Source organism: Scomber japonicus, chromosome 24, assembly GCF_027409825.1.
Source record: "Scomber japonicus isolate fScoJap1 chromosome 24, fScoJap1.pri, whole genome shotgun sequence".
NCBI classification, from domain to species: Eukaryota; Metazoa; Chordata; class Actinopteri; order Scombriformes; family Scombridae; genus Scomber; species Scomber japonicus.
The window spans coordinates 6,488,274-6,512,331 of record NC_070601.1 but is presented as its reverse complement, the minus strand read 5'-3'; the positions used below and the strand labels follow the sequence as shown (position 1 = coordinate 6,512,331).

Below are 24,058 nucleotides of genomic sequence, written 5' to 3'. Positions count from 1 at the left end.
CAGGCAATTCCTTGTCATGTGACGCCAAAAAATGTCAACATTACCAACAAATTAGCAGTGAAACATCGCTCCTGTTCGCTTACAAATGCAGACAAGTTTTATCACTGGCTTCTCCGAGCATAAAATTCATGTTAGACGTTAATATTTCGGGCTGTCACTGCGCAGGTATGTTGTTGTTCTAGGCTTAGCAACCAGGAAATGGGTTAGCTTACTTTATATTAGCTGAGTAACGTTAGCTTCAGGGTTGTTTTTTAATGCTGTTAATTGACAATTGATGCAATAACACGATCAGAAGTAGAACTGGAAAGGTAGTAGGGTTGTAATTTTGTGATTGCTGGTTATTCGTTGACGCTGAAGTAATAATAAATGAAGAGTACTTTGAGCTCAGCAACTTGTCCTTTCAAAGACAAGGCTGCAGCTTCTAAATGACACGAATGTCCTTATTTATTAACATTATGTCTTGTGTAAATCGTCACAGGATGGATGTATCTCCCAGTGGCCAGTCCTCCCTTGTCTACAGCTTGGCCACACTCCTCCGAAATGATGGTAAAGTTACACCTCATAGCCTACACACTTTCCTTTAAAGCCCATGTTTAGCTCTAGGTTTATTCTGATCTTTAAAACTATAGGCTACTCCACACACTAACCACACAATCTTAGTCCAAACCATATTTTGCAGAAGTAAACAAAACTCCTCAAACTGTTATTAAAATATTGTGTTTTTGCATCAGTATAGCACACACAAACTGTAAACTAAAACAGCTGATTTAAAAGAGTAATATCTGCAAGTTGGTATTTTTGTATCATATTTGTTTTAATGTAAAAAGTTAATTTAGTTAAGATGTATGTGGGAATTTTCATTGATATTATATTTGTGGCATTTGTTAAAAGGTGACTATTTTTGTTGCCTGTGCACTTTTGGGGAGGATTGCAGGAGGAGGGGATGTGGTTTGACCTCTCCATTTCTCCTTTTAAATATAATTTGTTACTGGAGTACAGTTGCTTTATATCTTTATTTATTTTTTATTGTTTCAAGTAAACCATTTAAGTTAATCAAGTGTTCCCGTGGGTTTTGTTGGATGTGGATTCAGAGTGGGAACTGAAAGGCTTCATTCTTTGAAAACCATCATTTAAATAAGCACAATGAAGCACGAGCTGCTTACTAACAGAAAAAACACTTGAGGTTTTTTGCTTTGTGCGTAGGGAATAACAGTTTGCTTATACATGTAGTAAACACACACACACAGATAGCCAAATGTGTAAAGTATGGATGTTTATTCCAAACATAACACATCATCAAGACAAATAGAGAATAGAGGGCGAGGGGGGGGGGGGGGGTTGTTTTTATTCTCAAAATGTTTTATCACTCCAGTAAACAGTAAAAGAAAACAAAAACATTTGTGTTAGGAACAAAAAAAAAGGGCAGAAAAAATGACGGTAAATCTTCTCTGTGGGTCTGGATCTCATCCACATCACATGCAACGCAGTCTTGAGCTCGGCAGCATGGAAAGTATCGCCTGCAGTGCCGTATCCAGACCTGGCATGACTCTCTGTCCAATATCGTCCAAACCAAATGTTAACCTGGGGCCTATTTATGGTGCTCGAGCTCTGATTTGTAAGCGATCTCATTATTTAAAAGTGTTTTCACATGTGTCAGCGTGGAAATAGGATCGGCAAAATACTGTAGACATGCAGAGACCAATGTTTCCAATTTTGCTTGAAGGGTGTTAATAAATTGCAAACGGAGTGTGTTGCAGAGAGCGTGCATTCAGTTTGGCACACTTGGTAGATGCATTGGCTACAATCTGTAATGGTTTCAGAGATGGTGCTTCAAGAATTCAGGAAAAGACTGCTCTGGGTAGAAAGTTGGGGCTGTAACATCATCCCACACTTCACAAGGAGTTATCTGCTCTATCAAACAGAATCTTAATGAGACAATGTGAGCCACAAGCTATCCAGATTTTCTTGGTGGGAATGTAACTGATTGATTGATTGCATGTTTTCCTGATTGTGCCTTGTTTATTTGTCTCATTATTTCTCATCCATAAACTGTCTTTTAAAAGATAATCCTGTGTTTAAGCTAATTTTGCATTCTCTTTATATTACACATTACAAATCATTGTGGATAAAAGTTTTCCGCTAAATGTCTAATCCTGGTTGTTTTTTTGCCCTCCAGGCGACTTAGTGCTGGATGGCAGCAGCACACTGACCCTGCAGGCCGCCAGCTTGCAGCAGCTGAACAGGCTGTTTGAACAGTACCTGCTGTCCAGGAGCCAGCAGCACGGCTTTCTGGCTCTGCCCTCCCACCCTGCCGACACCACCTCCCTGCTGCATCTACAATTCCTGTTCGATGTCCTGCAGAAGACCATCTCCCTCAAGGTGAGCTAGTACCCCAAAATGTCTGTTCTATATGAGGCCTGCTTTTAACAGGAAAACATGACAAATCTATATCAGTTCTATGGGGAAAAGGCCTCATCAAAACATCTTTATTTGTCTATGCAGTAATGTCATTGTATTTTTATTGCTGGCTGTGTGGTGCCAGTGTTTTTTTTTTTTGCTGCAGTCTGTGTGATTGGTTGCTTTACAATAAGAAATCATCCCTATCGTGACTCATGATTGAACTTTTATGGTTATTATATGGACTTTGACAGGCGTCTGTTTGCTTGCAGGTGTAAACACTGAAAACAATTGCCAACATATCGCTGACTCCCACCCTTCATCTTGAATTCTTATTGTGTGTCTTAATGTTTAAATGCAGCTCATCAACCCGCCCGGCGTGAGACTTCAGTCTGTGCTGAAAATCTTCCCCTTCAAGTCTCTTAAGTGTTTAGAGGTACAGTATTACCTTTGACTACATTTAGCCCTTGGTTGTTTCTATTTAATCCCTTCTTCCTCCCTCTCAGTGACAGTTTCTGTCATGAAAACAAATTTAGGGATTAGAGCTTTTTACTCACATGATGTGTTTATGTTTGCCTCTTTTCCTCAATAGCTAAAGCGTGTCCCCCCGCACTGTCTAGAGGGACTTAGAGGAGTTTACTCCCAGCTGGAGGTCTTCAGCTGCTCAAAGAGTCTCAGCTCCCTGGAGGTACTGTCACTACATTACATTTATCAGTGACTACATGTATGGTGTGTCTGGCTTCTAGAGAAGTAATGTGTGTGTGTGTGTGTGTCTGGTTGGTTATTTTTTAGGAGCTGCTCTCCCTGTGCGGCGGTGATCTCAGCTCTGCACTGCCTTGGCTGGAACTGCACACGCTCAACTTCAGCTACAACTCCATTGTCTGCCTTGACCAGTCACTAGTGAGACATAGACACACGTAGATGCATCATCGCTGCCTTTATTAGGTGATGTTTCAACTGTATTGAGCGGTCCAATCTCTCTCTTTCGTAGAGTTTACTGAACGTCTTGAAGTTTTTGGATTTAAGCCATAACAAGATTCAGGAGTGCGCGGAATTTCTAAAGGTAAGCTCGATGCCAGTGTTTTTTTTAAATATAATTATATTATAATTTATTTATCAGATATATTTTCCTCTGTTTTTGCTTGTGTCAAACCCTTGTTCTGCTTTTCTTTCTGTCTTATTAACTCATCGCCTTCTCTCAGCCCCTGAGTGAACTGGAACACTTAAATCTTGGCTATAACTGCCTGCAGAGGGTGCCAACGCTGGGCCTGAGTGCCAGAGCCAAACTGCTCACACTCATCCTCAGGAACAATGAACTAGAGACTATAAATGGTAGGGTAGACTGGCAAAGACACGTTCATTACTCATGATGAATATTCTTTCCAGTTTCCCATATTGCACTTGATATACATCAATTTTTTTACTCTTTTCACGTGTGTGTGTGTGTGCTCATGTGTTGTATTTATGTTTTTTATACTTTGTCCATGTTTTCCTTCATCGCTGTGCTCTCTGGTTGAGCAGGAGTGGAGCAGTTGTCTTCACTCCAGCACTTAGACCTAGCCTATAATCTTCTGTTGGAGCATTCCCAGCTGGCACCTCTCTCCCTGCTGCACTGCCTCAATACAGTAAGGACACATACTTACCCCACAAAGGCTCCAGCAGGTCATTCAGTACATACACATACAGTTTGTGAGATCAGTGCAATACCTACTCTAAAATGTAACATCCTGTCTCGTAGCTTAACCTGGAGGGAAACCCACTGTACTTCCAGAAAACTCACCGCACGTGTACCGTCCGTCATCTCTCCCCAAAGGCTGTCAACCTCAGGGTGAGTAATAACAATAAAAAATAGATTTACACACTGTACATGACATCTTTTTAGTTGAAAAATGGTGTAATGAGAAAAGAAAATGTTTGTCGGAGGATGTCATCTTTCAAAAAAGGCCATAAAACACACCATTTAGTGTAGTAGTAAGGACCGTTATGTCTTGATTTATTTGAAAGCAGTCTCTTTACACCTACAATAGTGCTCAAACTCAGCAAAGCAGAAGACTACTGATTGCTGCTCTGCTGTTCTTGCTTTCAGCCAATAATGAAAATGTTTTGGGAGAATCCTATATCTGTTCTTATGTCTGTGGAAGTTTGGCATGTTTCATTTATAGAAATTAGATCAGAGAACAGAACTTAGTGGCACCTGCTGGAAAACAGATGAACAAAAATGTGAATATGCTCCACTGAACTCAGAGCTGTTTTCTTTGTTTCTTTTCAGCTCAAACTTGATGGCATCCAGCTGTCCTCATCAGAGTTATCAGTAAGTTTCTCAGTCAATCATATGATTATTCACACCAGATTGTATATATTGATAATGAAAAAGCCATAATGGTAAATTGTATGAGCCAATGATATTCATTTGCATTATAGTGAAGTATAATTTCCAACTATATATACATGTACAGTATGTAGCAGAAAGATATTACTGTGATAATACTGACATATCATATTTTCTCTGTTTCTCCACAGGTTTTGCCAAAGCCAGGACAGATGATTGTCCAGCCACAGATTGCTCCCCCAGTTTCCCTACCTCCCGAACGGAGTAACCAGGAGGTGTCCAGTGGAGCTGGGGAGCTGAGTGACAGTATGTCGGTTGGGGAGGTGGGAGTCTCACACATTCGCAAGAAGAAAACCAGGGTAAGAGACCAACTCATGGTATTAAAACAGGCATCTGTTGTATTATCTTTTATAGGAGAGTTTAATTTTGTAAAACAAACTTAATGCTGTGACATCTTTTTCTTTTCTGTGTTTCAGAGTAAAGTTAGAGTACGGCGAGCCAGCATCTCTGAGCCCAGTGATACAGATTACGAGCCCAGACCAGTGTCCTCCACACAGGGTTGGTTATTAAAGCATGTCCTTCTAATAGGATTTTACTGTAATATTGTACCAAGCATCTAAATTTACTTAATTTTCTCCCTATTCTTTATTGTTTTAACCAAGATTTCCACTAGCTGTCAAAGATTAAAGCTAATTCAGCAGTTGTATAAAGATTGAAAACATAAAAGCTCATGTTGTTTCTCCTCTAGCCATCGTCCTTCCCCACCAAGCAGAGATTGAACGCATGTCCAGCTTCAGAGAGCAGCTGGGTGAGGACTGGCTGCGGTTCCAGCATCATCTAGATGGAGCGTCCCCCTCTACCATCACCACAGTTGTTAGCACCAACCAGCCCAATCCTCAACCCCAAACCCTCCCCAACGGCCTCGGCACCAGCACACGTCCATCAGACATCACAGAGGACGTCCTGGAAGATCTCCCTCGACCTCTTCTCTCCTCCGAGCAAAGGGCGGAGGCTGACAGTGTGGATGCAGAACCAGAAACAGAGTCCACTCTACGGTGTCCTTTACAGTCCACCTTGGAGGAAAGCACGCTGATGAGCCAGGGAGTGGTCGGCTCTCCTGGGCCGAGTCCAGACTCCCAGAGGTCGGCTAGAGCACAGAGTGGAGACTTAAAGGAGGAAGAAGAAGAGGAGGATCTGGGAGGTAGGGTTGTTTTATAAAAGGAAACTTCTGTTAAAAGATCTCAAAGTTCTGCTTTGACTCTTAAGAATAAGAACAATAACAGACAGATGTTAGCATGTATTTAATATATTGAGTTGCAGACACAGCGCCTCTGAATCAGTCTCAAAAGGTTATTGAGGTTCTTTTCTCTGTCTGTCCGTCTGCTTTTCATAGTGGACCTGTGTCGTCCCCTTGTTGTCGGCGTCTTATCCGACAAAGAAGAGGAAGACAACGAAGGCCAGGGCGAGTCGAGGAAAAAGAGAAGGAAGAGGAGGGAGGTGTTCCTGTGTGTCAAACTGGGCCTGTTGCTGGAGGTGGACATGCAGAGCGGCCAGGAGAGATGCCGACTGGAGCTGGACAGCTTGGCTGGGGTGGAGACCACAGAGGCCGCCTGGACCCGAGGGGTGAAGATTTATAAACTGTATATTGAGAAGAAACACAAGATTTTGCAGGACTCAGCTAAAAAATAATATGAAACACATGGAGCAGTCAAACAAATTTTATTGCATGAAGTATCAGTTTGAGTATTTTGCAGGTTATTTTCGTCTGCGTTCGTCATGTTTTCATGTATAAAGTAAACAGCATTCAGCTCTATGCCCGTAAATTCACCAGAAAAAAAAAATGTTTTAAAGAGATGACTGATGAGTTTTCTTCTGGGTTTTGTCTCAGGAGACTGAAGAGATGCTTCCAGCTGTGGAGCTTCAGTTCGATTACATCAGCAGGGAGAAGAGGAGGAGAAGCTATGTGCTGCTGGATGATGACCCACAGCAGGCTCTTCAGGTTAATGATGCATACATTACCTGTAAATGCACTTACATACACACACACACACACACACACACACACACACACACACACACAGTACAAACCCCAATGTGCCTTAAGCATCCATGTTATATCAAGATCCCGTTATCAGAGAAGTATTTCATTTATCTCAGAGGCAATACCGCAAAACTTTTATCCTTTTATCTACATGCGTGATATGTGTGGCAGGCTAAACAGATACACGCATACACAAAAAAAAGGGGGGGATGGGGGTTGAAAATCGCCCACTTGCATCTTGGACAAACTGCACAAGTCTCGTCATGCTCGCAGGCCGCCCTCTACCACAAACCTTGTTATCTTTTGTTCTCAAATTTGACGTCAACTCGCAGCAGTACACTCTGTACTATGTTTACTGTCTTGTTATGATTCTGGTCCGCTCACATTGTGCAACAGCGAGTCCGTGCCAGTTATAGTGTTAACGCAGCACAGAAACTCAATAGCATTTGTAATATGTGAGATTCTGTCATGGATAACACACACAGACCTGAGGTGTAAAGGATATCACCTTGTAGTTTTTACAGAAGCAACATTAATAATGATATATCCCATTATCCTATGAAATGATCCTTTTAAATCTTCAGGTTTTTGGCTCTTTGAGGAGCTTGATGTAGGTCCTACAGTTTCTGGTTTGCAGCTTTCCAGACAGAACTATTTTTCTTCTAGGGTTAAGTGGAAGCTCAATGAGCTGTTGACTGCTAAGAAAGTAAACTTCTCTCAGCTTACAAGCTTGATTTCTCCACAGACAATTGTTGATTGCTCTGTTTTGCTCATTAAAATCACTGTGTGTGTGTGTGTGTGAACGTCACTGTTTTTACAACCAGGCTCTGACCGACGTACTGTCTCATGTGACGGAGGAAAACCGGCGGCGTGACTCCGAGCTCCGTCCCAGCTGTGTTCGCCTGCAGTGCCTCCGCTGCAGGTCAGAGTTCAGCGCTCAGAGTGAAGGAAGTGAAGAGGAGCAGGGAGGGAGGGGCAGAGGTAGAGGGGCTGCCATTCTGCCAGAGGGTGAGGAGGAGTCAACTGAGTATGATGACAGCAGCAAAGGTGAGTCAGAAGTTTAGAGACACCTTTAAGAAATACTTGGACAAACAGAGACATGTAGAAGCTGATGAGATATGTGTATGATGCAATTATTTGTTTTAAATTTAACTTTGACATGTTGGTTAATTTATCTGGGACAATGTCTGTTGATCAAGAGGAAAAACAGTTGAAAAGCACCACAAAAGTATAAGTTATATTTACAAGATCTACATACAGAAAGATACATACAGGTATGCCTAGTGTAAAAAAAACAGGTGATGCAAAAAGAGGATAAAGGTGTAATTAACAGTAATCTGTAATGATTAACTAGGTCTTTAAAAGGCATCTTGAAAATCAGTTCAAAGGAGTAAAACTGAATCAAATAACATACACAAAAAATATGACTATCAGGTTCTAGCAAAGCATCAGGGTCCAGGCAACGTGGTGTTTGGCTTTAGTCGTAATCTGCATCTGTCATCCTGTAACGTCAAAGCATCCCACGCAAGGGTCACAGCCCTGACTCTGAAAAGCTTTTGTCTGATTCATTCCTTCATACTGAGTCCCTCCCAGCCTGAGTTGAGTAACGCTCAGCCTCACACACACACACACACACACACACACACACACACACGCTCAACCATCCTTTTAAAAAAAAATGAGGTTTAGTCAAAATCAGCACTTTTCACTTTTTTTGTCAGCTGACTCAGTTGTTGAAAAATGAAGATGAGATAGACACGAGACAAGGTCAAACAATTTGACACCTGGCACCTATCACCTATGTGTCTTTGTGACTGCTGCTTAACTATCCGGCTCCCATTGGCAGTCTACACAGGACTGCATATTTTCTCAAAACAGACTTCTGCTTTCAGATGGGCCTGAGTGAAGCCTCCCAGGAGTTATCTCTTCTCTTTTTATTGCCAAGCAGCCCATTCCGCTGAGTTCCCACCTCTTTAATCAGCACGAACCAGATAATACGCTTCACTCTGGCAGCCACTCTTCAACAATTCAACCAAACCTGACATTAAGACCTGCGCCGGCACGCACAGGCAGCGCACAGGCTTTGTTCGACAGATGTTTTGGGGATTTCTTGGAACCTCGCTCCCTTTTGTTAGTGTGCTTAGTCTGCTGCTGTGCTGAAATATCAGGCAACAAATACCTTTTTTCATTCGCACGTGTCTGAACTAAGGCGTTTGTTTGCCTGTGGGTTACACAAATACACAGCCTGCAGGAGGAGAAAAAAAGTGACATATGATACTTGTTAAGAATGACAGCTCATGTGTTTTCTATAAATTTACAGGGTCATTTGGTTGTCAGAGCCATTAAACTGTCCTCCAGTTTGGGAGTAGGTGTTAATATACAACTTCAGATATGGAGTTATAATAATAAAAAATATTACCTCTACATATTTAAGAAACTGCCATCTTCACTCTGTTGATAACAAAACCTTCAATGATCAATATAACTTGATATAAAACAGTCGAGGCTGCCACACATCTGCACGTTTTATTGCAATAGCTTGATGTTGCCATGGGGGGGAGCACTTCTTATTCTCTATCACTTTTTGCTTTTTTGGAAATTCCTGCTGATATATTTGGTTGTTTGCTTCCAGGAAACGCCAACATTTGTCCAGAGTGTGGTAGTGACCATGTTGTCCAGCTGGCTGGCCAAGCAGCTCCCTGCTGCAGCACACCGATCCGCTGTTCATCAAGGCCAGACAGTGAGGACGACCGCCTTGATATAACCCAGAGCACTCGTAGTGCCAATAAGGTCTCTCTGATCAGTAAAACATCTTCTCCTCTGTCTGTGTTGCCTTTAGCTCAAAGATGTTCAAAGAGTTACATTTTTTCCATGTTTTCTCTGTATCACGACAGGAGGATTACACAGATGCCAGTATTAGTAGCAGTCCTATTCTGGAATCTGCCATCACTACAGAAGATCCCACCTTTGTTACGGCTCAGGGAAGCTCCTTCTTCATCAAGGAGGGTCAAAGCGATACCTGCAGTCTTTCTTACAACACAGACTGCCAAAGTAAAGAGGATCTGGCTGGGAGTTACCACTACTCCGCCCTCGATGGTACACCACCTGAAGTCCAGTCCCAACCTGCAGAAAGAGCCTCCCCGAATGGTGGGTATTTGTACATGTGTGAAGAAGTGTGAGAAAACAGTGTAAAAATGCTCAAAACTGCTTTTCAGATCACAAAGAGTCATCACTAACAGTTCAAAACTCAGAAAAAAGGCATAAAAGCAGCAAATCCTGACATTTTCAAAGCTGGGCCCAACAAATGTTTGTCATTTAAGCTCGATTAAAACCAAAATGGACGTTAATAGATTTGATTAATAGACTTATCATCGCAGCTGTAGCAACATCCAAAATCACATCGCAGTGGTGGCAGGCACTGTTTATTGGAGGAAAGCCCAAACAGCAGTAAAAATATAAATGGTGTTTTATTACTTATAAATCAAATTCTACATTTCTCAAGGTCATTGTAAAACACATCAACTGTGACATGTGGTATAAACTGTTTGCATCAGCTTCATTGTTTTTCCCCCTAAAGATAGATTTCTGTCTTAATTGAAAGTGAGCAGAGATGGGAAGCATTTGGATTTCGTGGATGTGGTGTATCTCTGTGACAGCATCCGATTTCTCCACATCTGTCTGCCATTTTTAGACGAACCACATGGTGACTGTGCAACAAGACAGATTGGAGTCATTACTGGAAGTGATGGGAGGAAAAAAAAAAGACCAAAAAGAGAGAGGGCTGAGGCGTAATAACAGCTTTCTGTGTGTTTTTTTTTTTCCTTTTTTTTTTTTTTTTTGCTATGACTGTAGTTGCAGTGCCAACCCCATGTAATCTGTCCTTCTGAAACCACAGTCTCACACTGGAGACAGCTCATCCTCATCCTCAAAGACTGACTTACACTGAGTATAGTGTCTGTTTTTAGTGATACAGTGCACCCATTGTTGCGGGGCAGCCCACAAATTTTCATTTTGTTTCTAAAGGAGGGCTTTGTCTCCAACCAACCTGAGAGTCTGTGTGTGTGTTTGTGGGTCTGCATGTGTCAGCGTGTGTCTGTGTTCGTACACCTTTCACCTTTAAGAAAGAACTTTGTCTGAAGGTTCAAAGGACCTTTTTAACAAAAAATCTGATCTGTTTGTGCTCTCTCCAAATGAAAGATACTGGGGTTTGTTTTGGCCCCTGCAGGTCCATGCCCTGTCATTTTTGATTAGCTGTAACCATTCATCAGCGTTCAAATAACCTCTATTTGTGTTCATTGCTGGATTTATTGCTCTTAAATGCCTTTCTGCGTGAGGGCTGCTGGCTAATACTAGAGTCTGCCGCAGTAAAAATCTGGATAAGGTTTCGTAAAAGCCATGAAATATGTAAGTCTTCGCATTGCCACCAGGAAACTCTGGCTTAACTATAAATGTAAATTATCATTTAAGGGTATAAAAAAAACTATCCAAAAAAAGATTTATTTGGTTTTAGTACATCTTGTTTTTTTATAAATCATATTTAAGCCCTAGTATAGGTCTCATGTGTGCTCAAAAATGCAAGTTTTACAGCTTTTACTGCCAAATGTTCTCAAACATTTCAGTTTGGTTGTATAATTTTAAGGCAGACCACCTCTTGATGTATCTTTAGATGATTTGGACCTGCTGTCTGAGGACTACGAGGCGGTGGACCATCGCCTGAAGCTTTTCCTGGACGTGGAGGTCTTCGAAGAGGAAGAGGAGTTTCATTCTTTTCTTAAGGTTTGTAACAGTAACACTCACTTATATTAAAGCCCCTCAAAATCTAGTCAAAGGAATAGATTGGCATTCTGATTCATATCCTTGTTCACTTTGTTGTTGAGAGAGATAAGAAGATTAATACATAATGTCATGTCTGTAGCTGCCAGGTCACAGTGATTTCCTGGAGTGCTGTTTTAACAATTGGATTCTTGTGCAAACTAAACAGACAAGATATAATGTGTTGATATGTGATCTTTAGAGGTGCTGGGAGGCAGGTTTTTTCAGACCTTTGAACAGAACCAGGCTAGTTGTTTATAGTCTCGTATCAGCTCCAGCCTCAGGAGAACTGATGCAAGCATTCATGAGAGCAGAATCGATCTTATATAAATATTCCTTTTAAGAGATAAACAATCAAATAGCACATTTGCTTCATCACAACTGTGTTAGTGTGATCAGATTTGACTTTTGCAGACGATCAGGTGACCCCATCAGCTGGAGCTGCTATTATTGCCTCCATTAAAGCAGTGGCCTGTGAATTATCACTGAAATTTAGCAGTGTAATGTTTTTAAATCGCTGTTATTGTTTCTTTTTTGCGGTTTTTAAAAAGTCCTTTTATATATGTCCCCGATGACCGAGAGATTCCTCTTTAATGGGTGGTGACAACTAAGACCTACAGCACTTGAGCTGTGGTTTCATCAGAGTCAGCCAAGACGAACGCAGTCAGTAACTCTCCCGGGAGCTCATTCAGCTTCGCTCGTCTTCTTCTTCTTCTGCACTGTAGCTCCTTTGACTACTTTCGCCCCCCTCCGCCCCTGCTGTCACTCAACGGACTCTGAGACCTCTTTTAATATGCAGTGCATCCTGGGAGCACTTCGAATCAGCAGGCTATTGCTCGTCTCTGTCAGACACCTGGACGAAGAGCAAAGAGCTGAGCAGGACCAAACAAACCGCAGCTGGAAACAGGAGGTCCCGCTCCATTCATCTTAGTTATGTTTATTTATCCAGTGACAGGGGCTGCTTGCTGTTTAACTTGTGCTTTTACTTCGCGTGTTGTTTCAAAGGAAGTGAAGCAAGACCTCAGAACAAGTTTAAACCTTTTAAAGAGCTCGAGAAAAAACTGTTAGCTGTCAGCTGAGGATATGGTTGATTAAAAAAAGCAGGGTTTGAATTTATTGTTCTCCAGTATGATTCACATTTTAATGCTGTTTTTAAAAAAGCATGATTTTTATAGGGTAATCATTTTCCTGTTAATGTCATGTATCACTTTTTCTGTGTGCTTTCAGATGTCAGCTGTCAACTTTGGGGAGCCGTGGGAGGTTCCCTCTCTGTTGGTGGTGTCAGACCAGCGATTGTATTTCCTGGAGATGACCTCAGAAACCCAGTAAGTAGAGCAACTGTCCAAGACACATGAAGAACTTTCTCAGTATGATTTTCTGCAAGAGTACCACAAATAAATTTATGGTCATCTCATTTTGCATTCTGGCAATATTAGATTTTTTTGAAGAAGAAAAGAAAAGGAAAACTGGCATCATTTTAAATAAAAAATATTGCCTTAGCTTTAACTAAATTTTGTCCATTAATAAATAAGGCCCGACATAACATTTTCTCAGAGGTTCTCACAATCTCGATAATATGTGAGACCCCCTCATTCATATAAGGAAAACAACCACTACAATGAAAGAAGGGAGAGACCACAGGGAGAGGTTGTAGTCCTCATGTAGGGAAGATAAACTTAAGTTCTCCGAGTGGGAACATTAATACAAAAGAGGGCGCAAGACTGCAGTTAAACATCAGTGCCATAGGTGTCGGTGTGTAGCTCCTACGCCTACCGTTAGCGTGTGGATAATATTGCATAACCTGCCCAGGTTTCTGGGTCACATCTTGAGAACAGATTGACCTTGAGTGTCTCAGGACTGTGGGTTTTTGGGGTTTTTTTAAACTCCTGCTGTCAGTTTGAGCCTCTTTCTTATTTTCCTCTCCTCTGTCACATGAATGAAGAGCCATTTTGCTCCGGTCACTGGGTCACATACAAAAAGACTATACTGTGATTTTAGAGCAGAAGAACACACTTTCCTGGTTCCTGAAATTGTGCAAGAAACCAAACTGTTAGATTTGACCTTATATCTGTTTTCAAATTCATAAAAGCCTAAAGCTAAATATTCTGTGAGTCATTATCATCAGTCATCTAACAGTCATATTTAAGTGTTGTTCTGGCAGTCACAACTTGACACATCAGAGATCAAGTAAACCGTTTAATCCATGTCAGTGTGACAGTACATTTTCTTTTGTTTCCTCCCAGCAGAGGTCAGCTCTCTGATTGGCTGCAGAAGAAAGACAGCCACCCAATCATGGAACTGAGCTACCTGGAGGTGGGTCTGGGCTCTCAGAGCATCCACATGGAGTTTGGAGATGGGGGCGTGGCCTACACCCTCCTTGTGAGGGACAGTTTACGCTGCAAACGCTTCTTTGGCCTCTTGACAGGTAAAAAAAGGAAACTCTGCCAAATACGAGCAAAGTGGAAAATGTTTTGTGTTTTAATATATGGAAAAACACATAAAAGGAAGTTTTATTTTTGTGAATATGGTTGGAAAAAGAAACTCGCTGACCCTGTTCTCTCCTCACCCACTGGTTACACTGGTTTGAGCACTTACCTCAGGGCAATTTGAGGGAAGATGCCACAAAATAATAAACCGTGGACTAATTTTGATTTTTAAAAAAGGCTGTAGAGTAATGTTGAATCCCTGAGGCTGGTATTGGAACAGCATGTTCCTCTAGCAGGCATGGTGCCACAAACTGAGAAATCCAGCCTACTCCCCTCACAAACTAATACTATACCATATGTGTGTTATGTGAAGCAAATATCTGGCCCGTCCCCCTCTGTATTGGGCTGAGTACATCCTGCCCAGACCAACTTGTCTGCAAGCGAGGACCAGAGGCTGAGAGGAAAACCTTTTATTAGACGGGGGCTCCGACTCAGCCCTGGAATGTCTGGAAAAATATGGAAAATGAATTTGATGATTTCAAGCCCCTAAAAGTTTAGAGAAAACAGGAAAACATCTTGGCACGTCGAAAAAAGCGTTGCCGATCACTTTTAGTAAAAATAACTCCAGATTTTGGGAATATTGTGACGTATGTAGGTCCTATAATTAGTGCTTCATATTACCGTTCTCAGGGTACGAGATACTAAACACAGACAAAAACAGATGATTAGAGGAGCAGTCCCCCCCTCCTTTTTTTCCCCCACAACTCTCTGCTTTCAGCTGCTGTCTGACATTTGTGTCCAGCTCTCACTCAAATCCACAATCAAGTAAAATTATTTTTGGAAATGAATGGAAACGTTTAACAGTCGTCGTCGTCGTCGTCGTCGTCACTGTATTTCAAACATGATCTTACATATTGAATATTGGGTTTTTTTAAAAGCGATTCTGTTTTTTATTTCCTCTTTCTTAATGTTATTTAATATCGTGTTCAACTAAGTCACAAATCTTGTTTGGAATCTTGTCAGCATAGAAACATTGTTCACAATTATTGTAATCAATTCATACAGAAACAGACTACAAAAGAGTTTAGACATGATTCAGATAAGATGAATAAAGAGGTATGAGTTTCATAAACTATTTAGTATCTACCAGCATTGTCCAACAGTGCTAATTGTCCAGAACTATTCAATTTGACTTGAACGCACTTAAAGTTCTTGTTATACTTTTTCTACTTCTGACTTTATTTTCCCCAAAGAAAAAGTGCTAAAAAGAGCAAGGAAATGAATGAAGGAAAAAGTGCAAATATAGATGCACCACTCAGACATATGTGGGTGGCCATGGACGTATCCTCTGAGTCACATTCCGTCCTCTGATTGACCAGATGCATTTCTCACTTTGACCAACACACACTTTCCCTTTCTTTTTTTCCATTTCTCTCTCTCTCTCTCTCTCTCCCTCTCTCTCTCTCTCTCTCTCTCTCTCTCTCTCTCTCTCTCTCTCTCTCCCCCCCTCTCCCTCCCTCACTCTCTCTTCCCTACGGCCTTTTCTTTCTGTGTATATTCATAAACAGCTCATTTACTGTGTTGTATTCTCCGTCGCTAAAAACGATTCCAGATTGCTTTCAGCAACACCGCAGAGATCGTCCAAAAAAACCCAAAAAACAATAAAAAAAAAAAGAGCAACAACACAAACTGAAAAACATGTTTGTTTGTCAAGTCTATCCTTTAAAAAAAGATGCACGGGAAATCTGATGTTTTTCGTGGTAAATATCAGTGATTTAAACTAGTACCAGATACAATACACAACACGGATATCATGATCATATTCCTTATAATACTTAAAGATAAAGAGCCAAACTTTCATTTCATAATGGCAAATTAACCCAAAAACAGCTGTTGTAATATTTTGTCCAAAGACGTACGGAAAAGCTTAACCATAACAAACCCCGTCTATGGTCCAAGCTGGCTCCTGTCATGTGGACCGAGTTCAAAACCACAACTGGAACGGCGAAGGCCTCGCTTGGCTGGAAGACGGAGGTAGGGACGCGGTTATGACGTGGACAGTTTTCTGGAAGTCGGACCTTCTTGTCCTAACCAAGTCTGACTCAACTTTATTGAAACATGAGCGATAACACAAGGATTTTTTTTGGGGGGGAAGAAAAAAGGAGTGTTGTTGAAAAATGTGTTAGTAATCTTCCCCACTTTTTTTTGTGTTGAGGCAAGATGTTTTCTCTCATATGGAGAAATATGTCAGATTTTATTGTCGTACTCAAACTGTGTTAAAGCAGATTTGTCTGGAGTGATGGATGCATCTCTCCAACATGGTTATAGCTGTCAGTGTTAGCAAAACACAACATGGTTTATGGTGAAATGCAACTTAAGCTGCTTAATTTTCCTGTTTTTCACAAACTAGACCTCAAAATGTAATCTTTATCCCTTTCACACATCCTCCTCTCCCCTCTGTCCGACATATCAAAGAGTAGTATTGGTGTTTGATTACATGTGAAAATAATCAGGGGCATTGGTATTTGTGGTAGAGGCAGCCAAGGAGTCTGGGACTGAAATAGGAGGAAGCAGAAATGACACAGACCAGAGCACCAACTATCCCAGCCCATCCATTGCAGGCGTAGTTCGTAACACGATCGGCATGTCACCTTTGCTTACCCGTGATCGCGATCTTGGATGGCACCTCGATAAAGCTGTCGGCGCAGACATGTCATTGAATCGCTCACTGCTTCAAAAACGCATGAAAAATGTCCAGCCAGCGCCGAGCAGTGTGCGAGACTCTGACTTGAGTCCAATGCAAATTTCCTCGAATCATATTTTCATGGAAGTGATTTTGAGCCATCTGTCAAGTTTTGTCCAAAATATTTTAAGGCAAACTCAATCTTCATCAACCTTTTTTTTTTTTTTTCATTAAACTCCATTCAGAAAGAAAACAAGGGTTACAAGACTGGAAATGGACTTGAGTCTGATTAAAGTTGACGTTCTCTTTGTCGGGCAGAGTATTTAGAAATATCAGACATGACAAAAAACAGGACAAGATCTCCCCGACTCCTTCATCCAAGAGCAACAGTTTTTGATGGACACCAGAATACTTAACATTTTAACTTTTCATTTTTTTTATTTTATTTTTTTACCACAGTAATTACCTTGAGACCATTTGCACTGTTTCAAGTTGAAATATAGAAGTAGAATTAGTGTAATTCATTCTCCAGCAGTGCAAATCCATGAATAGCAGAGTATAAGAACATAGACATCTACATATATTTTCTAACCTCTTTTTTATGGAAAAATGATATTGATGAGCACCTTCTTCATGTCATAATCTCATTCTTCAGCACTGTAAAGCCCAGCATTGTCCTCCATCCCCCCCCCCCCTCCTCCCTCAGTGTCCCTTTAAATCCTGTTTGAAGTCCGTCTATTCAAACTTGACTGTGAAGCCACACTGCAGATATCCTCCCCTCGCCCCTGTATTGTTGTCGCTCTCAATGTCACGCTACAAAGTTATGAATGCTAGCATGACCCAGGCGCATTGTGTTCCCGGCGTTTTCTCACCCACCGATTCTATGGAGCTGCAATCTTACACCTGCAACCAGAGATCTTTTTGGCTTTCTTATCACGGCTACAATAGCAGAAGTAGAAGTCTCTCGTATTGAGTTTGGCTTTTGTGTTGTAGACCTCTTTCCTCAAATGTTTGGGTGTGACATATTTAGGCTACTTTTACTGTATCTTTTCAAGTTTAAAGGTGTTTTTTTTTTCTTGACCTCACTCCCATGCTTCCATCCCTTCCCTTGCGCACACTTCCCTCCTTGATACGTTTTTTTATGACGCCAAAATTTTAGGTCCAAAGTCAAGACAGAAGGATGCTCCCTTTTTGAGTTTGATATGTGTTTGACATCGTCTGTTCGGACAGTTACACACAGCTGTTCATCCTCACAGCTGTTTCACACGCTTAGGGCTGTAAAACTACAGTTCTGCTCGAATGCGATGCATCATTTTCATAATAAATCTCCGAAATTCTTAGCTTGTAAAGATGTCACATAATGCATCTTTGCTTGGCGGATAAGCTTTGATAATCTTTCCTTTTTTGTCGTATTGTTACAGAATCATTTTTCTGTCTTTATTAATGCTTGAAAATGCGAGAGTGCACAATTGAAACACAAATACAACACATTTGACTTCACAGCAACACTTTTAACCAAATAATTAAGGCTGTAGTTGCCATTTAGAGGCGTAGCTAATGATTACTTTCATTATTAGTTAATGTGTTGATTGTTTTTACGATTAAACAATGAAATTTTATGAGGTAAAATGTTATAAGATAGTGAAGAAACAGCCAGAACTTCCCAGAAACCAAGGTGCCGTCACATGCTCTAACTAGTTTTCTTTAAACTGGTATCAAATCCAAACATCTGTGATCTACGATGATAGAAAACATCTGAGAAGCTAAAAAGAGTCAAATTCTTCTAAGCTTAAAAAGTCATGATTCTGTGAATTGATTACGGATTAATCGACTAATTGTTTCAGCACTAGTGTGATTGATAAAACAGATTTTTTTATTTTGTGCTTGTTTTTGATCTTATTTCTCCAGGAATCGTGCGTGAGATGGCTCACAAGTCAGACAGCAAGCTGAAATCCATCTCCACGACGAGACTCAACCCTCAGCACCACCTCTGGTATGCTCCACACTGCCTTCGCTACACCTCCAGGGGTAGCTGCAACCGGGGGGTGGGGGGAGGGGGGGGGGACGCAGCAAGAAAATGGCAGATGTCTTCAATTTTAATGCATTTGATGCTCGAAGTTGTAAACTAAACAGTGTTGTTGTGTTCATTTTGTATGTGGTGGCGAGGTGTAAGTAGAAAAGGGGTAGAAGTTCTAACGCTGCGCAGTCCTGGCACATCTTTAGATAATTACAATCAGCTTTTCTTAGACTTCATTTTGTAAAACTGCCCCACTAAATTAGCTGGTAAACCACATCTTAATTTGTAGCATGTGTTGCGCCACAAATCCTGTAGCAAACTCGCCCCGTTGTGTAGTTTGTTGTTACCTCCCGTGGTTTTTCTACACCTTTATTTGTATGTTTTTCTCTCTAAAAACTGATATATTGTAGGTTTTCTCTCAGTTCTCGGTGGTTATGTACATGACATTATTATTTCAGACAAGAAAAACACTCAAAACCTCACAAACAAGTGTGAAATGTGCAAAAAAAAAAAAAAAACATGCTGTGAATAAGCTGTATATGCCTTTTGGAGTAGTTTGGACAATCTGACAAACACACTTTATCCAGCTGAGAAGTCAAATAAATAGTAATTTTCCTTAGATTAGGAAGACACAAATTCCAAGGAGCCGCCTTCATCATGAAACGTAGACTAGATGGAATAAATGTATATCAATTTACCAACACCCACTGATATCTCAAATCTCCCAATATGTCATTTGGCACCAGTCTCCGCTGCTCAATAATCAGAAAATAAAAACCAATCAAAGCAGCCTCTTGATGTGTTGCGAAGCGGCTAACCGCACTCACAGAACACACATCCAGTGTTTGTGCAATCCAAGACAAGCCCTGTCAGCTATTATTACATCAATTTGCCCTTTGCTTCACAGTTACTGTGAAATTCACCCAGCGATGTTTGAAACGTTTCCATCTGAGAGAATATGTGGAGCACCTGCCAGCCGCAAAAACCGCCACAACAACTCTGTTATCTTTATAAAAACAGTGTCTGTGATTTTGAACAAGACAGCAGCCAGTTTAAAGAGTGATAGGAGATTCTTTTGGTGTAAATATACATACACGTTCTGCAATGTTAACACTTGTTTTTCTTTTTGATTGATTAGGCCTCTGGTGTGCGAAGACATTCAGGCAGATGTGGAGGACGGCCAGCTGCAGTTTTTCTACATTCTGGCGTTCGTCCTGCAAGGTGACACGTGCACTCATTCTGTCACTTCATTATGAAATCACACGAGTGTTTAAAATCCATTTATCAATGTAGGAAAAATCTGCTCTCACGTGTTCTTTCAACATACTACCCTGGTTTTTCCTCTTTTTTTGCCTCTTCTTAAAAGATCAGATGTCAAGTCTGATCATGTCATGTATACTGACTTCTGTATATGTCTCTTTCTAAATTACTTCACGCCCCATTTTCCACATTTACAGATTTACACTGGTGTGGTTTGTGTATACAGACAACTAGATCATCTTTTTTTCTTTTTTCTTTTTTTTTATTCATGTGATTTAGATTACACTGTAATGAAAAAGTAGAATATGTGGTTAGATCATAAGAAATAGCAATAACCAGCAGTAAGGAGGCCAATAAAAGCTCTAAAAATATTCCTGTGATCCTATATGAAAGAGAAGTGCCAGGAAAATAAACGTAAGAAATAAGGAGTAAAACGATATGAGATTTTATTTCCTTCTAGATAAAACTAGATTATGGCAGGAGGAGGGAGAGGATGTAATTTTTGTGGGGAGAGGCTGACGTGAGGCGCCTGTTAAATATCAGTGTTTTCATACTTTGCCATAAAAAGGGGGTAAGAATCTACTGTTTTGACTGGACCGGCTGACAGGCAACTGTGTGTTGCGCATGTGGTCCGTACATGTGTACTGGTGCTACAGGATGCCTCTCTGTCTGCGCCGCAGCACAAAGCCAAGGTAGCTTCAGGCCACACAGCTGTGAACTCCCATGGAATTTCAAGTGCCATAATTTTAGCGTGCCTAGATCTGCCTTTTTCCCCCCTCTCCGCTTGCTCCTCTGAAGCCGGAGCTCGTCGACATGAAATACAACACCAAAACTCATCTTAGTTTGTAATAAAAAGGTACTTTAACATTCACTGACCCGTGTCTGTTACCTGCAGTACTAGATCAGAGGCTAAAATCTCCACTTAAAAACAGTTTTGTGTTTTTAAGAAAGCCAAGAGGATGTTGTTCACTGATGTTTGGTTAGCTCACTGGGTGATGTAGATTAGGTGAATTTCTGTGGGGGAAAAGTAAGCACAAATACCAAAAGAAAGCAACAGAGTATTGTCATTACAGCTTGAGTGCATCCGCTCATATTTTCATATATCCTCCCAGAGGACATTTGGACGCCTTTGACAGTCCTGGCAACCAGAGAAACGCTGTATCTGCTCAAAGAGGACCACCAGTGGAGGAAGAGTTCCAACGACACAGAGGCTGGTGAGCAAAAAGAGCCGAGCAGCGGGAGCTTCACCGTGTTGGAAACGCTGCCGATCAGCTGCGTGAGCTCCATCAACCTGTGGCCTTCAGATCAGTGCAGGATGGATGTCAAGCTTTATGATGAGGTTAGTATATGTACAGTAAGTGTGTGAAAGTATGAGGTGAAATAGATTTTTTTGTGCTTGGTTAGAGTGGCAAAAACAACAACAGTCGATGCAAAAAAAAAAAGGTAGAAATATACTTTATTTTTTAATATACCTTAACAATGGGCTACCTTATTGTGCCTGACTGGCTTCTTTTCTCCAAAATGAATGGAGCAGTAGCAAGTCTGAGCAAGGTAGTCGATGGGAAAGTACTAGCTCATTCCTGATCTCGTGCTTGAATCCATAATGAACCTTATTCTTTGCAGCATGTTTGACCCATAAAGAATCAAAAACAAATTAAAGTTTGTTTAGTCGGGGAGCAATCAAGAGTAAGCACTCAAACACTGTTTCAGGTTAAAAAAAAAAACAACAGAGAAAAACAGAAAATTGTAATGAAGCGTCCTACCTCACTAAAACAGTCAGTAGAAGTGAGTAATTGCATATCAGTTCTGGTATTTGTGGTGTTCTGTTGGCTCAGTTGGCTGTGATGTTGTGGGTTCAAATGTTTGTTATCCAATCATCCCTCTCTCTATTCTATCGCTCCCATGTCTCAGCTGTTAGTTCCTAAATAAACAAAAAAATGGCAAAAAAAAAGGGAAATTTATTTATATGTAAAGCAATGTTTTCTGTTGATTTGACCACACAGCTACCTGAATTCTTTAATTTGCCACCTTTCACATTTACATCACAATTTCACTTCAATCAAATACAATCCAGATGTACACTTTACATTTTACATACATTTTATCTTCATGCATTTTTTTTTTTTTTTTTTTTTTGTGATATCAGTTTTGTGTTTCAGCAGCAGCCCAAAGTTTGAAGTATTGTCAGCTTGGATTTACTTGTGATTAACTGCTTTCATTTTCTTTGCTTTCCAACACTGTGTTTTCTCCCCACAGACTGTGAAACAGGAGAAAACTTGGTGTGTGCGCTCGGAGAGCAGCGAGCTCCTCCAGGGTCTTCTGGCCTGGGTCAGAGCACAGTGGGAGGCCATGTTCGGAGTAAAACTGCACACAAGCCTGCAAGACAAAGAGGCATAATGGGGGGAGGCCAGGAAAGAAGAAAAAAAAAAAAAAGTTACAGACTTTGTGTATGCGTGCTCCTGTGTATTTTGTGAGCATGAATCTGCGTGTTGGTCCTGGGAAATGTTTACTGAGCGTGAGCGAGTGTGTCTTTATTTTCTCTCTACACAATCTGCACTCAGTCTGGTCCCATTACGCTCATTGCTTTCATCGTCTTTTTAGCCAAGAACTTGGAAATGATTGCACTCATTCATGTGGTACACAAGCCTGTAAAAGCACTGGTTGCATAAGATACCACATATCTAGATACCATCCCACTCAAGTTTTCTACAGCTGAAAATGGAGTGTGCCTTGTTCCCTTTGCAGCTGCTACGTTTTCTTATTGAATTGCACCTTAATGCATCTTATTGTGTTCTTAAATCCTTGTAGCATGCAGCTCAGATGGAGCAGATTTGGGGCTTTGGAACTAAGAGTTCATTAAGTTTGGAGGTTTTTTGGGGAGAAATGAAAGGAGCTGAGCCCAAAATATGTATGTGATCTCTCCGTGTGTGTGTGTGTGTGTGTGTGTGTGTGTGTGCGTAAATTCATCCCCCACCCCCTCATTAAGCCTGACATCGCCATCTTAGGGTGCAGTGAATTGTGACATCACGCGCTAAACATGAGGCTGGGGTGGTGCCTCCGAAAAGGCCAAGGCTCAAGACGCTGTCATCGGGGTTTCCTCACATCTTTCTCCCCCCAATTAGGGTCATGTGATGCATCTCTGCACTGTGTTATGTGAACTAAAAAGGATCCAAGAGGTGCAAAACTTGAAGAAATTCTGAATAGTGGTAGTAAAAGTTGGGGAATTTGAGATTTTGTTTATTTGTAACTTGACTTTATTTTTGTTTTGTTTTAACTATGAAGAAAAATCTCTGTTAGGTATTATCATTATTCAGTGCATTTATCATAACTAAATGCTTTAGTTAGTATTCATCTGTCAAACATGTCATTTTAGCCACTGTGATGTCTTTATTATCATCATGTACGAATGCATCTATTCAGCACTGTTAACGTCAATTTAGAGAAAGCATTATTAATTTATTTCTTTGCCAGTATTTTTTTCATAATGGGTTGATGCAGAAAACTATCTTTTATTTTTATATGAATTTAAAAAAAAGAAAGAAGTGAAATGTTTGTGTATGATGTATGATATGTATAATTGAATACAGAAGTAATGCATTAACTTTATTTTTGAATGGTTTCTTTTTCCTAAACTCAACCAGACATTGTTTTTTTTCCTTTTCAGCTTAAATATACGCATATCTTCTACTGTATCCACAACAACAGCAATTTAAGTCCCCATAAAGAATAGAAATATGTCTCATATTGGATCAATTTACTTAAACTGTAAGAAATAAGAGAAATACTGGGTGAAATACATCCTTTAATGCTACTTCTCTCATTTCAGGTGTCACATATTTGAAGAAACTTGTCTGAGCAGTTGAAACAGTCTCTCCTCTACTGTCAGATTGGATGATAACAGGAAAGAGCTTATTAACACTGAAATGATTTTGGTATGCAAGCTTCCTCTGTAGGTCTAATACTCAAAGTTTGTATGGAGAGATAGAAGCTTGACAGGAAGTATTTGACCTACTGATGTCAAAAGATAACCCGAGGAAACATATCAGCTTATTGACTTATTTTTCTCTTCTGTGATAGATCATTAGTACAATTA

At 40.7% G+C, this 24,058-nt stretch overlaps 1 protein-coding gene across 2 annotated transcripts; it reads left to right on the top strand.

Moving 5' to 3' along the window:
- Window positions 1-27: 27 nt before the first annotated feature.
- Window positions 28-23,555, top strand: stk11ip (serine/threonine kinase 11 interacting protein). Of its 2 annotated transcripts, none has more exons than XM_053314622.1 (26): window positions 28-165; window positions 479-546; window positions 2,177-2,379; window positions 2,759-2,833; window positions 2,990-3,085; window positions 3,190-3,297; window positions 3,389-3,460; window positions 3,600-3,729; window positions 3,919-4,022; window positions 4,136-4,225; window positions 4,667-4,708; window positions 4,918-5,085; window positions 5,203-5,284; window positions 5,475-5,927; window positions 6,120-6,349; window positions 6,615-6,725; window positions 7,592-7,814; window positions 9,400-9,557; window positions 9,662-9,914; window positions 11,434-11,543; window positions 12,807-12,904; window positions 13,826-14,004; window positions 18,597-18,681; window positions 19,844-19,926; window positions 21,078-21,304; window positions 22,222-23,555. In XM_053314622.1, the coding sequence occupies exons 2-26, from the start codon at window positions 480-482 to the stop codon at window positions 22,360-22,362; spliced, it is 3,588 nt and encodes a 1,195-aa protein (XP_053170597.1). In that variant the 5' UTR covers window positions 28-165; window position 479; the 3' UTR covers window positions 22,363-23,555. The 2 variants fall into 2 exon arrangements, with proteins under 2 accessions (XP_053170597.1, XP_053170596.1); XM_053314621.1 differs by having other exon boundaries at window positions 13,823-14,004.
- Window positions 23,556-24,058: the final 503 nt, after the last annotated feature.

Coding starts and splice junctions, on each gene's coding strand:
- stk11ip (XM_053314621.1), top strand. CDS start 480: ATGGATGTATCTCCCAGTGGCCAGTCCTCCCTTGTCTACAGCTTGGCC. Junction 9,558..9,661: donor GCACTCGTAGTGCCAATAAG/GTCTCTCTGATC, acceptor GTATCACGACAG/GAGGATTACACAGATGCCAG. Junction 19,927..21,077: donor TCTGGCGTTCGTCCTGCAAG/GTGACACGTGCA, acceptor ATATCCTCCCAG/AGGACATTTGGACGCCTTTG.